General features: G+C 39.7%; 1 protein-coding gene across 1 annotated transcript in view; it reads left to right on the top strand.

Moving 5' to 3' along the window:
- LOC109469499 (importin-13-like) overlaps positions 1–11,546 on the top strand; it is a 37,563-nt gene that overhangs the window by 19,932 nt on the left and 6,085 nt on the right. The window contains exons 24-30 of the mRNA XM_019768021.1: positions 7,198–7,250; positions 7,389–7,455; positions 7,568–7,626; positions 7,967–8,044; positions 8,757–8,950; positions 9,107–9,116; positions 9,168–9,280. Coding sequence (XP_019623580.1) covers positions 7,198–7,250; positions 7,389–7,455; positions 7,568–7,626; positions 7,967–8,044; positions 8,757–8,950; positions 9,107–9,116; positions 9,168–9,280 — 574 coding nt within the window. The remainder of the gene's footprint in view (positions 1–7,197; positions 7,251–7,388; positions 7,456–7,567; positions 7,627–7,966; positions 8,045–8,756; positions 8,951–9,106; positions 9,117–9,167; positions 9,281–11,546) is intronic.

Below are 11,546 nucleotides of genomic sequence, written 5' to 3'. Positions count from 1 at the left end.
CGAAGAAAATAATAAATAAAAAAGCAAGACTGACACAAACATACATGATAGAAAACACACAAGTGAATAAAATTCCTTACACAAAACATCACTGTTACACTACATGTGTCACACAGCATCATATAGTTGCAACTAAAAACATATTTGAAATATTATAAGCTTGAATATGCTGCTCCTGAGCAAGAAATTTGTTCTCTTTTGATAGAAGAAAACATATTTGAAATATCAATAAAGACAATCATTAATATTCTGTGTGCAAAAAGCCACAGTTTGCCCGAAAAGGTGCTATTGCATGCATGGTAACATAAGCCTTTCCTGCTTGTTCTGATGACCACAAGGCCGGAGGCTACCTCAAAACCAATTCCCTAGGGAATGCATTCATGCAATTTTTGAAATTCTTTCAAAGCGATCGCAGTACTTACACAAATGCCTCCGCCCCTCAGGCGTCGCCAAAAAAAAAAGAAAGCCATGATAAAAAAGCCTAAAAACATGCCAAAAATAAGCCAAAACCCAAACCTCTGCTTGGAGAGATGTCATTCCCCTGGAATCCCCCACCTGTCCACAGACATGATGAAACCCTGATGTTTGTTATGACAATCCTGAACCTGCTTGTCATCAGTTACAGCATTGTTTAGTGTTTTTGTACCTTCCTGTTTTTTAACGGACAAAAATGCCAGCTCATCAAGTCTGCTATGCTAACGTTTGCTGTGCTGTCAGTCTGTGTGTTTGTATGTGGGCAGAGTTAAACATGACAATTTACATGTAGCATGTAGTAACATGTAGTGGTGTTGTGTCTTTAAATGGGACAAAAACTAATATACCTTTTTATGTACATCTAGTAACCTATGATGCCAGTATACATTTTACCTTTTCCCTTGGTTCTTTTTTGTTTGATCTTTCTCAATTAGATCAGCTTATTTTTTTACTCTCAGAACCAGCAACTTGAATTATTGTGGCCTAGGATTCCTCTTAAAATTCCTTGTAGTAGTATTAACTGTGACACTCACTTCCAAATGTCTGGAAGTCATTTAAGCAAAAAAAATGACCCCAACCTTCACCTACTTTCCCAGCAAGAAGGTCACCAAGTTAGAAGGTCAAGTTTAAGTTCTTTCTATCTTGAGCAAACACTTAAGACATAAATCTCAGACTTACTGCTTTAAGACATAAATCTTATGTGCCAGTAAGATGTGTAAATCTTGTTGTTTTGGCCTGCAGGTCATCTAAGATGTTGTTGTTTTCCTTAACCTGTTCTAACCTGTTGTGTGTTGAGGTGTGTAAATGTCTTGTGTCTATAGACTCTTTATTCTGAACAACTTGTTTTGTACCAAAGTGTCGAGTCGACAACAGTCTTGTTTTCTGTAGCATAGAGTTGTGCAATCACTGATTTATAAACTCGTATGGTTCTATAACTCATTTTCACCTGAATCAAGTGAGGAAAATGGGGTAAAGTGCCTTTCTGAAGGGCACAACACTGGCAACTGCTTGGGATTCGAACCCAGGACCTTTAGGATCCAAAGCAATAACCCTAACTACAAAATCCCTACATTCTACCTTGTCCTAGCAATCACTGATACATAAAAGCTTTAAGTTTAGATACTCATGTTCACCTGAGGATAATTTTTAATTAGGGGTAAAGGGCCTTTCCCAAGGACACAACACTGTAGCTGCTAGGGATTCGAACCCAGGACCTTTTGATTCTGAGTCAACAACCCCAACCACAAGACCACCTTAAAACACTGTACCTGCTCCTGTTGTTGTTGGCCCAGTTGTAAAGGTGATAAATAACCTGAGACCTTGAGATGTCACCTGCTGTTATCCTCTTGACAGGTGTTTGTGGTTGAGAGGTTATTGTCTTGATAAGTTGTGCAAACGTCTTATAAGTGATGAGCTGTGATTCCTCACAGGTGTGCTTACCTGGGTTATGTGTTACCTGGTCTAGGGTAACTCCTTATGCAATCTTCTGGCTCGTTTTGATCCTCACCAAAAAGATGATGTTCCCCCAGTAGTATCATATAGACTACACTAAAACATGTAGCTATATAGCCACACAAACATTGTACAATTCTATAATTCATAATCTGCTCCAGGATAACTTCAATCTTTAATCTTCAGGCTTGTTTTGGTCCTCACCAAAAACATGATGTTTGAATTGTTTCCCCAATAGTGTGATAAGAGATTTGTCTCACATTCCCTACAGTAACAGCCACACAAACATTGTACAATTCTATCATTTATAATCTTTGAAGTAAGCCCCTTTCTGAAAAAAACAATTGCCCTATACACACGTATGTACTGCCCCTTTTGTAGTGTCCAGGGCCTACACTGGCCAGCTTCTCAGGGTCTAGCTTAGGGAATAGGAAGTTGTATCTCCTTGGAGGTACATTGTACATGTATGTTGGCCCTGGAGCAGCCTTGCCTGTGTAGGCCCTGGAAACAGTCTGGCACCCAGGCTACTAGTTATCCCCTGCACAGTAGAAACAGTCAGCTGTCATCAGTTCTGCCTAACTCTCCTCCTTCCCTCCCAAGGGAGGGGCTGTGGTCAGTAACATTCAGCTGAGTCAGCAGTCTTCATTATCCTTTTAACCATTGATAGCCGTATTAGTTCAAAGAGAATGTCCAGGCTTTAGTTTGGTTTAGTAAACTATTTTTGTTCAACAACATATTTATGAGAGAAATGGAAATAGAAAGCTTCTAAGTTCATTAGATGTTCCAAATTCTGTTCCACAGGAGATGTTTTTGTGTTGACCACAGCCCAGTCAACATGAACCCCCTGACCACTTGTGGTTGTGGGAGGAGCTGTGGTCAGTCTTATCAAACAAACACCCAGCTGGGCTTGTGATGTAAACAGACTGGCCAAAGGGTTGTTTTGGTGGAAGGATGTTTTTATCTTTCATATTAGGAGATGGTTTTTGCTTGAATTTTCTGTTGTATAAAGATCATTCAGTGACAAGCTCAAAATCTGCCAAAACTATTTTTTTACTTGTGTGTCAACTATTTTTGAAAAGAAAGTAACATGGAAAAGCTTTGTAGGGTAGTTTTTTTTCTACAGTCATTGCAGAACTTTCTTGCAAAAATTTCTGTCTTCTTGACTAAATCTAACATTTAGGAAATGGTATGTCTATGCATTTGGTGATTCCTTGTATCCATTTCTCTTTTTCTCCAACTGCTTTAGACACTGCCTCATTTTTCAGCACTGAGTCTAAATGTAAATCATATCCTAAAATTTTGTATAGTGTTTTGTCATGTCCTGTAGTTAGCCTATAAAGAGCATAACAGTACAATAAATGTCTTTCATCATTATACCAAAGCCCCCTGAATAGAGAATAGATTCTCCTAATCCTGTAGTGAAAGCCCAGTCAGCTGTTTATCAGCTGGGAACAACAAAGGGATTAGGTTTCTCCTCCTGTTTTGAAGGGAACTCCAAGGACCTGATTAATATGCATAATTACAACAGCTGGGAGCTCTTACAATTTTCCTGACAATTGCACTGTATATGGGATTATCATTCATAATGAAGATTTAAGTCTACTTTACCATTATAGTAAGTGTGGGAAATATCGGTGAAGGTTAGACATCCAGGTAATAAGATACTCCAAAAGCAGTTACTCAAGCAACTGGATATGATTTTATCATCATTGCTACAATGGAAAACTTTGTGGTCATTGCTACATTGTATTTGAACCATCTGTTGAGTTCACAGAAAAAAAAGCTAAAAATAGCAGTTACTACCTAGCGATGAGCATGCTCAGTAGGTACCCAGGAAAAGCAGGATATTTTTATCCAATCACAGCGCAGCATTTCCTGGTCATGGTAACCACATCCTTTGTTATCTCAGACAACAGAGATGTGTATCAACCCAGACATACACACCACCAAATACACTGGGATTATAGGCAGATCCAAGTTACTTCCTTGGTTTTTGATTATCAGAAAATAGGAGCACGTCAGTAGAACGTATTGCACCTGTGCAAAACCCATAGTGTATTACATGTATGCATAGCACTTTGGTAGAACGTCTCATACAAGGTAGTATTCAGTTATGTGAGGTTAACACTCTGTAGTTTAAGTTGGAAAAGTGTTTTCTGCAATAGGCAAAATCTGATGCAATGTTGAACAAAAATTTGACAAAAACCGTGAAAAATCCAGGTTCCACACAGGCGCAGTACGCTCTGCCGACATGCTTAAAATAGGTATCATATTTCAGAAATAGCTTTGACCTGTCAGTTGTCAAATTTCATGACACACATTTTCAGTGCATTTGTACAATGGACATAATCTCCAAGCAGATATTTTGGTGGGGAAAGACAGTATCAAATTGGCCAGTTTGTAGCCATTTCCCCACCCAAGGGATTGGTGGTGGTAGCGACAAAAAAGGGCCACATATAAAACGCAAACGATTTTCCACCAACAACCTCTGCTTGGAGAGTACAATGGACATGAGAAAAACATGTTGCCAACCACCAGCTTCCATATTTGGTAGTGTGTGGTTGCTAGGTAACCGGCCAGCTGGAGACATGATGATGCAATCACTTGTTTTGAAGGAAGAAGCCACGGGTTACTGTAAAACATGGAATTGATCCTGACAAGAAATTGACCAGTTCCTATCTTACATGCACTACATGTACTTGTCTGTGGTTGGCTTTTTTTGGACTTCAAAAACTACTCTCCAAGCAGAGGTTTGGGTTTTGGCTTATTTTTGGCATGTTTTTAGACTTTTATATTAGGCTTGCATTGGTATCTTTTCTGTTTGGCGTAAAAAAAAGATACCAGTGCAAAAAAGAAAGCCTGATAAAAAAAGCCTAAAAACTCACCAAAAATAAGCCAAAAACTAAAACCTCTGCTTGGAGAGTATTCAAAAACATTATTTCACACCTATATTGAGAGAGTTAATACCATCCATATGGGCCAGTGCTAAAGGTGCCTAGGTCAGTCATGGTGATGAAAATATTGTTTTGCTGAGGTTGATTCTTCAGCCTGACACAAACATCCCCTTCGGAATGTTGGGAATTCGCACCAACAGCAGGTGAACGACCTCTTGTTGTTGAGAACTGGGGATGTAAGGTGACCTTGAAGGAGATATTTGACCTTGACAGATGCCCCCAGGAGGTTTCTCTAGCTTTCAACAACAGCCTGGCTGCTGTTATGAACATACTGTAGGCTGGACTCACTGGGAAAATAGATTGGAGTGAGTGAGTGAGTGAGTGAGTGAGTGAGTGAGTGAGTGAGTGAGTGAGTGAGTGAGTGAGTGAGTGAGTGAGTGAGTGAATGAATTAATGAATTAATGAATTAATGAGTTGATCAGAGAATGAATGAATGAACGAACTGGCCAATCATTATTTGTATAGTAAGGTGGCCAAACCTTACAACAAATGTCCATTCCTTGAATTCAGACTGATACCTAGGGGTTTTCAAAAGTACATTACATGTATTGTCGGGACCCCCCTCCCTACTCTCATGCAGGAAGTTCTGCTGACTTTGCAGAATCATTACCGCTTCAGATCTAGCCTCACGCTCTTGCCCTTATCAACCAAAGAGATTTTTAACCTCCTTGTATCAACAGAGAAACAAAATGATGTGACAAACACACAGGCCTGTATATTTGGTGTTGTTTGTCCCCCACTGAGCACTTACATAACATAATGACTGCACTTAGTAACATACTTACTCTCTGGACTATTGGGTCACTATAACCAGGTCATGGGAAGTTCATAGCGTCAAAAGTTCAACGTTATTTAACTTTAGATGAAATGTTAGAAAATTAGTCCATTTCTTAAGTATGAAATTGTTTGTAATTTCTTTCTTCCTAGGTGTGATCTTCATGTCTAGTAGAGTGCACTGTTTTGAACTTTTATCGGTGATAAACTTTTTGGGGTACTTTTGTCACTCAAAATATAGCACAAATGTACCAGTACTTCACCGACAAAAGAAGTACATTATTATTAAGCAAGTTTTAAGTCAGCTAACTGATTGTAAGTAGTAAGTGATGCCAATACATAGAAATATCAGTTTTTAAATCCTGTTGTTTTTTTTGTCACACACATGCTAGCATGCTACTTACTTTAATTTGTAACCGCAAATTACAAATCATGCATTGATTGAAAATAGATAAAGATGTTTCAACAAAAAACAAGTCGAAAACAACTTTTCAAAAATAGTACAAGTCAAACACTCGGTGCTGTTCTCACCTTTACCTTACAAATCGCAAATCAAAGTTCGTAACGCCGGTAGGGAAGGATCGTAACAAAAACATTTTTAAACTCTTATTTCTGTCTTCTCCTACTTCATTCTGATGGTAGCAAAGTTCAAGCTATATTATCTGTAAGCTATTTTAATCATCGTTTAGAAAAAGCGACAGCTTTTTTCTTTGTTGCTGGGCTGCTTTTTTGCAACTTTGAGTCCAAACCCCCCTTACGTCTAGTGGAAGATTCTTGCGGTACGGTAAGGTCGACAAGCCTTGATCTTTGTACTCCCCAGTCCTTAATTCACGCGTCTATCGAACCCTGCGTAGCAACTGACCAATGTGCTCCAAAAACATGTTGTTGAGCGATGTTGATTGAGTGGGTGTTCACTAAAAGTAAAGCAGCGTGTCAGCACAATAAAAGCCCTTTGATTTATACATTGTTTTGTAGTTGAGAAAAATTACAGCGTACTTTAGATTTTGACACTTGAAAGTTGAATAAATACCTCTAAAAGTGGTAAAGTTATGACACAAATAATAACTCTTTGCTATTAGTAAAAACAGTAACTGTGGAATAAATCTCTTGAACTGAATGAAAGGAAAACTTAATTGCACATTGTCAAGAATTGTACAAGGTACAACAAATTGCATCTACAACTAGCCTGGGTGCCATCCTCCACAGTTACTGCTGGCTCCCTATTGTCACTTGCAAATATAGACAGAAAAGAGACAGTAGTAACTACAGACTCTACTACATTGGATTGCACCCGGGCAATCTACAGCCTTAATAATAATAATAGTATACATTCAAGTCATGTAACTACATGTAGTATACTATTAAACTTTTCCACACACCTTTACATCAAGCACCACAAAGAACTTTGTGGAAGTTCATTGTGTAATGTGGGATTCTAATTGAGTGTGTTTAGCAGTAGCAACCACTTGGTTGAGTAAAAAGAGTGACTTTAACCTGATGAAACAATATTAATTCACTGGCTTTTTTGTCATTTGTGCTGCAGGAATCAGGGAACACCCAGATCTAGTGGAGGGCTTCATGAGCCTGGCAGGCTCCGTAAGTCTGCTCTGTCTTTGTACTTTTTTACATACTGAGTTCGATAAAAGTGCTCCAACCTGAAGACTCAGATTTTTTTGTGGCAGCCTTTATTATGGAAATGGAATATCAGAGAAAAGAATTGTGGTTCCCTTCCAGATGCTGAAGAGATGTCCTGCAGTTTTGTTCCAAGAAAACAGCAACCCGGAGGCTTTGTTTCAATGTGGTAAGCAAGACAAAAAAATTATATCTTTAGGCATTTTTTTCAGGTCTTTTTTATTTGTCAACCTTGATTTTGGCCAGTCAATCATGTTTGTTTGTTAATGTGTTTGCTGCAGGTTTGATGGCGTTATCCTTCCCAGAGAACCATGTTGTCAAGGCCACCTGCGTCTTTTTCGTAAGTGTGGAAATCTCCTTTCTTTTTTCATCTAGTAGAAGTTTTGGATGAATAGTGATGAGGATGTTGATGATAACCATAATTTCTTGAGTTTCAATGTAAACCGAATTGACTGAATTGAGTGCTGTCTGTAGAGTGTTTGAAACTGTCTACTAGTAGACAGTTTCAAACAACAATTCAAGCTAGATATTCTCAATTTAAGACAAGTCTGACAAGTCATTCATTTTAAGGACATGTCTGTTAAGCCTGGTGTGTTACACTGAAAAGGAATCGTACAAAAGTAAGAAATATTATTAATACTGGATGTCGATGATGTCTTTTCTTCATCCTCCTCCCCCAGGCTGAGCTGATTGGACAGAGTGTCTCCAACCCTCTGGTGCTACAGGTGGTCACACAACATGGACGCATGCTACTGGAGGTACATGTAGTAACAATTACTAGTATTATCACAATTAACTATATCTGCCATGTATCTAAATTCAATTCAGCTTGTCTTTGTAGTATACAGGTTGTCCTAATGGGGGGAAGCATTAGGCATACTGGCAAAAGTAAGGGACAGCCAAATATTAGTGAAGTAAAAATAATGGCAATGGTTTCTGAGCAGTTCTTAGTGTGATCTGTGAAGTCGGAGTGGTGCAGGTAAACTTTGTCTCTTGCAGATATTTTGTAATGTTACCTACACCTTTGAACATACTTCTCAGTCTTGTATAATGGTGTTTAATGTTTCTTGTAGGTGATCCTAAAAGAGATCGGTGGTAATGCGCCGCGCTCGGTGACAGACAACATGGCGGACATCCTGATGGCACTGAACAAGCACTGCTTCCATTTCTCAGTCTTGTACAATGGTGTAAAATTGTTTCTGTTTCTAGGTTATCCTGAAAGTGATTGGCGGGGATGTATGAAGCTTGACAAGACAGTATGATACATGTACAAAGCAGGAACAATGTCTTGAAATAGATTTACACATCAGATCTGCTATCTGTTCTCCAGTTCACATCTGTAGGTTGATGAGTGGTGCAGGTAAATTTTGGTGCAGATAATTTTCAATGTCACCTGGAGGTATATAGAAAAATCATTTCTAGCCCTGCCCCTCAGTTTTGCATAATGGTGTGCAATGTTTCTGCCTCTAGGTTATCCTAAAAGCGATTGGAGGAGACGCACCTCGCTCGGTGACAGACAACATGGCGGATATCCTGATGGCACTAAACAAGCACTGCTTCCAGCTGACCTGTACCTGGATGGGAGAGGTCATGAAGGTGGAGGGGTTTCCCTCAGGACTGGTCACAGCACAGCAGAAGGAACAGTTCGCAAGGAACGTGCTCAAGTAAGTATTCTGCTGTCTTAAGGATGTTTGATCAAGAAACACCTTGCCAAGGATATGCCTTGTTTTTAGGTACCTGTGTCTGTGAACAGTATGTTTGGAATCTGTAATTTGGAAGGAATTTGCTCAGGTAAGTGGAGAGATCTTCCCTCGAGGAAGGCTACTCAAGGTTTTGAGTTAAGGAAATGTCTTAAGGACGAAGCCTTTTTCTTGAAACAAGCACTGCTTCCAGCTGACCTGTACCTGGATGGGAGAGGTCATGAAGGTGGAGGGGTTTCCCTCTGGACTGGTCACCGCACAGCAGAAGGAACAGTTCGCTAGGAACGTGCTCAAGTAAGTATGGTGCTGTCTGAGGGATCTTGAGAAACACCTTGCCAGGGATGGTTTGCTTTTGCGTACATTTGTGTGTGTGTGTGTGTGTGTGTCTGTGAACAGCATGTTTGGTATCTGTGGTTTGGAAGGAACTTGCTCAGGTACATTGTAAGTACTAGAGAGTTCTCCTCTCAAAGAAGGCTACTCAAAGTTTTGACTTAAGGAAATGTCTTAAAGTAATTATAAAGTGTTGTCCTCAAGAAAGGCTTCTCAAACTGCCAAGTCGTACAGCACTCTACAGCAGAAGGAGCAGTTTGCAAGGAACGTGCTCAAGTACAACATGTATGGTGTCATCTCAAGAAAGGGTAATCAAAGCTTGTTACAGCAGAGCATTTTGCAAGGAATGTTCAAGTAAGTATGGTGTTGTCTTAACCCTTGTCCTGCTGTGCGCAACATATGTTGCGCGGCACATTCAGTACCATCTATATAACACCCTGTATAGGTACGATTTGGGGGTATTTCTCGTGCAACGGATTACACCGCAGCGAAACGCAACGAATGCGGAAGTAACTATGCCACTGCAGGGCAAAAAAATTGTTTCTTTTTAATCTAATTAAGACATGAAAATATTGAAAAATATTGTGCCAGGAATGCCAGCAGGACAAGGGTTAAGAAAATGTCTTGTGTGGCAGACTGGGGGCTTTCTTGTACATTTCATTCCAACTGTTGCTGTTGGAAGTAGAGCATGTCAGATAAAAAGTACCCATCTCTAGTTCAGTAGCCCTTGGGCCACTCAGCTTTGCAGTCACTACAGCAGGGGGCTAGTCCGCTGGCAGTCATTTGTATTCAACTCCCATAGATACTCCAAAGAGATTTCTCAAATGCTGAGTGCTAAGCAGGGAAAGTAGGCTGTACCATTTTAAAAGTACTCTTTATCATGAATTGGCCGGGGATCATACCTGCGACCTACAGTAACTGAATGCAAGGCAAACACTCTACCCACTTGGCCGTTCCCCTCCACTCCCATATCGGATTTTAAGTTCCATTGAGATGATGTCACTGCTAAAATCAACTTTACCTGGCCTAACATGTAGTACGTGGCCAATGGAGGTTCCTTTACCCACCCAGCTAACTAAACCATAAAAACTGACATTTTGAATTGCAACAAGTGGGATTTTGGAAAGACTCCAGTTGTTACAAGTATACACAATATGTATTATATGATTGTGTTACAGTCATATAACATTATGCAGCAGCTTTATGATACATGTACATCGTACAGTGTACATGTATGCATTGCCAGCACCTACTAGGTGATCATGCGCTGATCATGCCCTGATCATGCTCCCCCTGCATGATCACCCTGTGACCTCTTACTGCACGCTGACCTTGAACATTCATGTTGACCCTTTGACCGACCTCTACCAGGTGAGTAAAGGTGAACTTTGGTAACCCAGAGGGCGTTGCACCCCCGACGACAAACACGCTGTTTGTGAAAGTCATCAATAAGTGATCAATGAATAAGTGATGAAGGAATTTACTTCAAACTTTTCAAGCGGCAAAGTCAGCTTTTTTGTGCCGATTGGAACCTTGGTGTCAATGACCTTCTGTTTCTAAGCAGGTAATCAAAAAGTTCTCAGATTTGAGCAACATGTTATATGACAAGTTTCCACGTCATTGACCTTTTTGGTTCTTCTTTTTCGGGCTTTCAGAAAACTGGCTTTCTCAAATAGAATTATACATGAAGGAATTTTAGCTCAAGCTTTTCACCCGGCAAAGTCAGCTTTTTTGTGCTGGTTGGAACCTTGGTGTCAATGACCTTATGTTTCCAAGCACGTAATCAAAAAGCGCTCAGATTTGAGCAACATGTTGAAAAATGATTCTTTTACGACCTTGGTAAAGTCATTGACCTTTTCAGATCTTTTTTGAAGGATTTTCAGAAAACTGGCTTTGTGAAATAGATATTTTTTATAATGAATAAATTTTATGACTGGATTCTTACCAACTAGGACGTGATAGCGCTACAACTATGAATTTTTTTCTTTTTGTGTTGGTTTATTTCACAGTAAGGAGGGAAAATGAGCTTTTCACAGTTGAGACAATTGTAGTACACAACTGTAGATAGAAATGCTTATTACTATATTAGCAGTGTCTTGAAATGACAATGTTGGGGTCTCTGCAAAGACTTAGTCCCTTACATGATTTTCCCCATTGAACCAAGCAGTAAATAGCCTGGGTACCATCCTACTTGTATGCCGGGGCTCCCACAGTCGCTTCCCTAAGAAGT

Source organism: Branchiostoma belcheri, unplaced genomic scaffold, assembly GCF_001625305.1.
Source record: "Branchiostoma belcheri isolate BF01 breed outbred unplaced genomic scaffold, Haploidv18h27 scaffold205, whole genome shotgun sequence".
Taxonomy (NCBI): domain Eukaryota; kingdom Metazoa; phylum Chordata; class Leptocardii; order Amphioxiformes; family Branchiostomatidae; genus Branchiostoma; species Branchiostoma belcheri.
The sequence above is the reverse complement of the archived record's forward strand: the minus strand, read 5'-3'. Positions and strand labels throughout refer to the sequence as shown.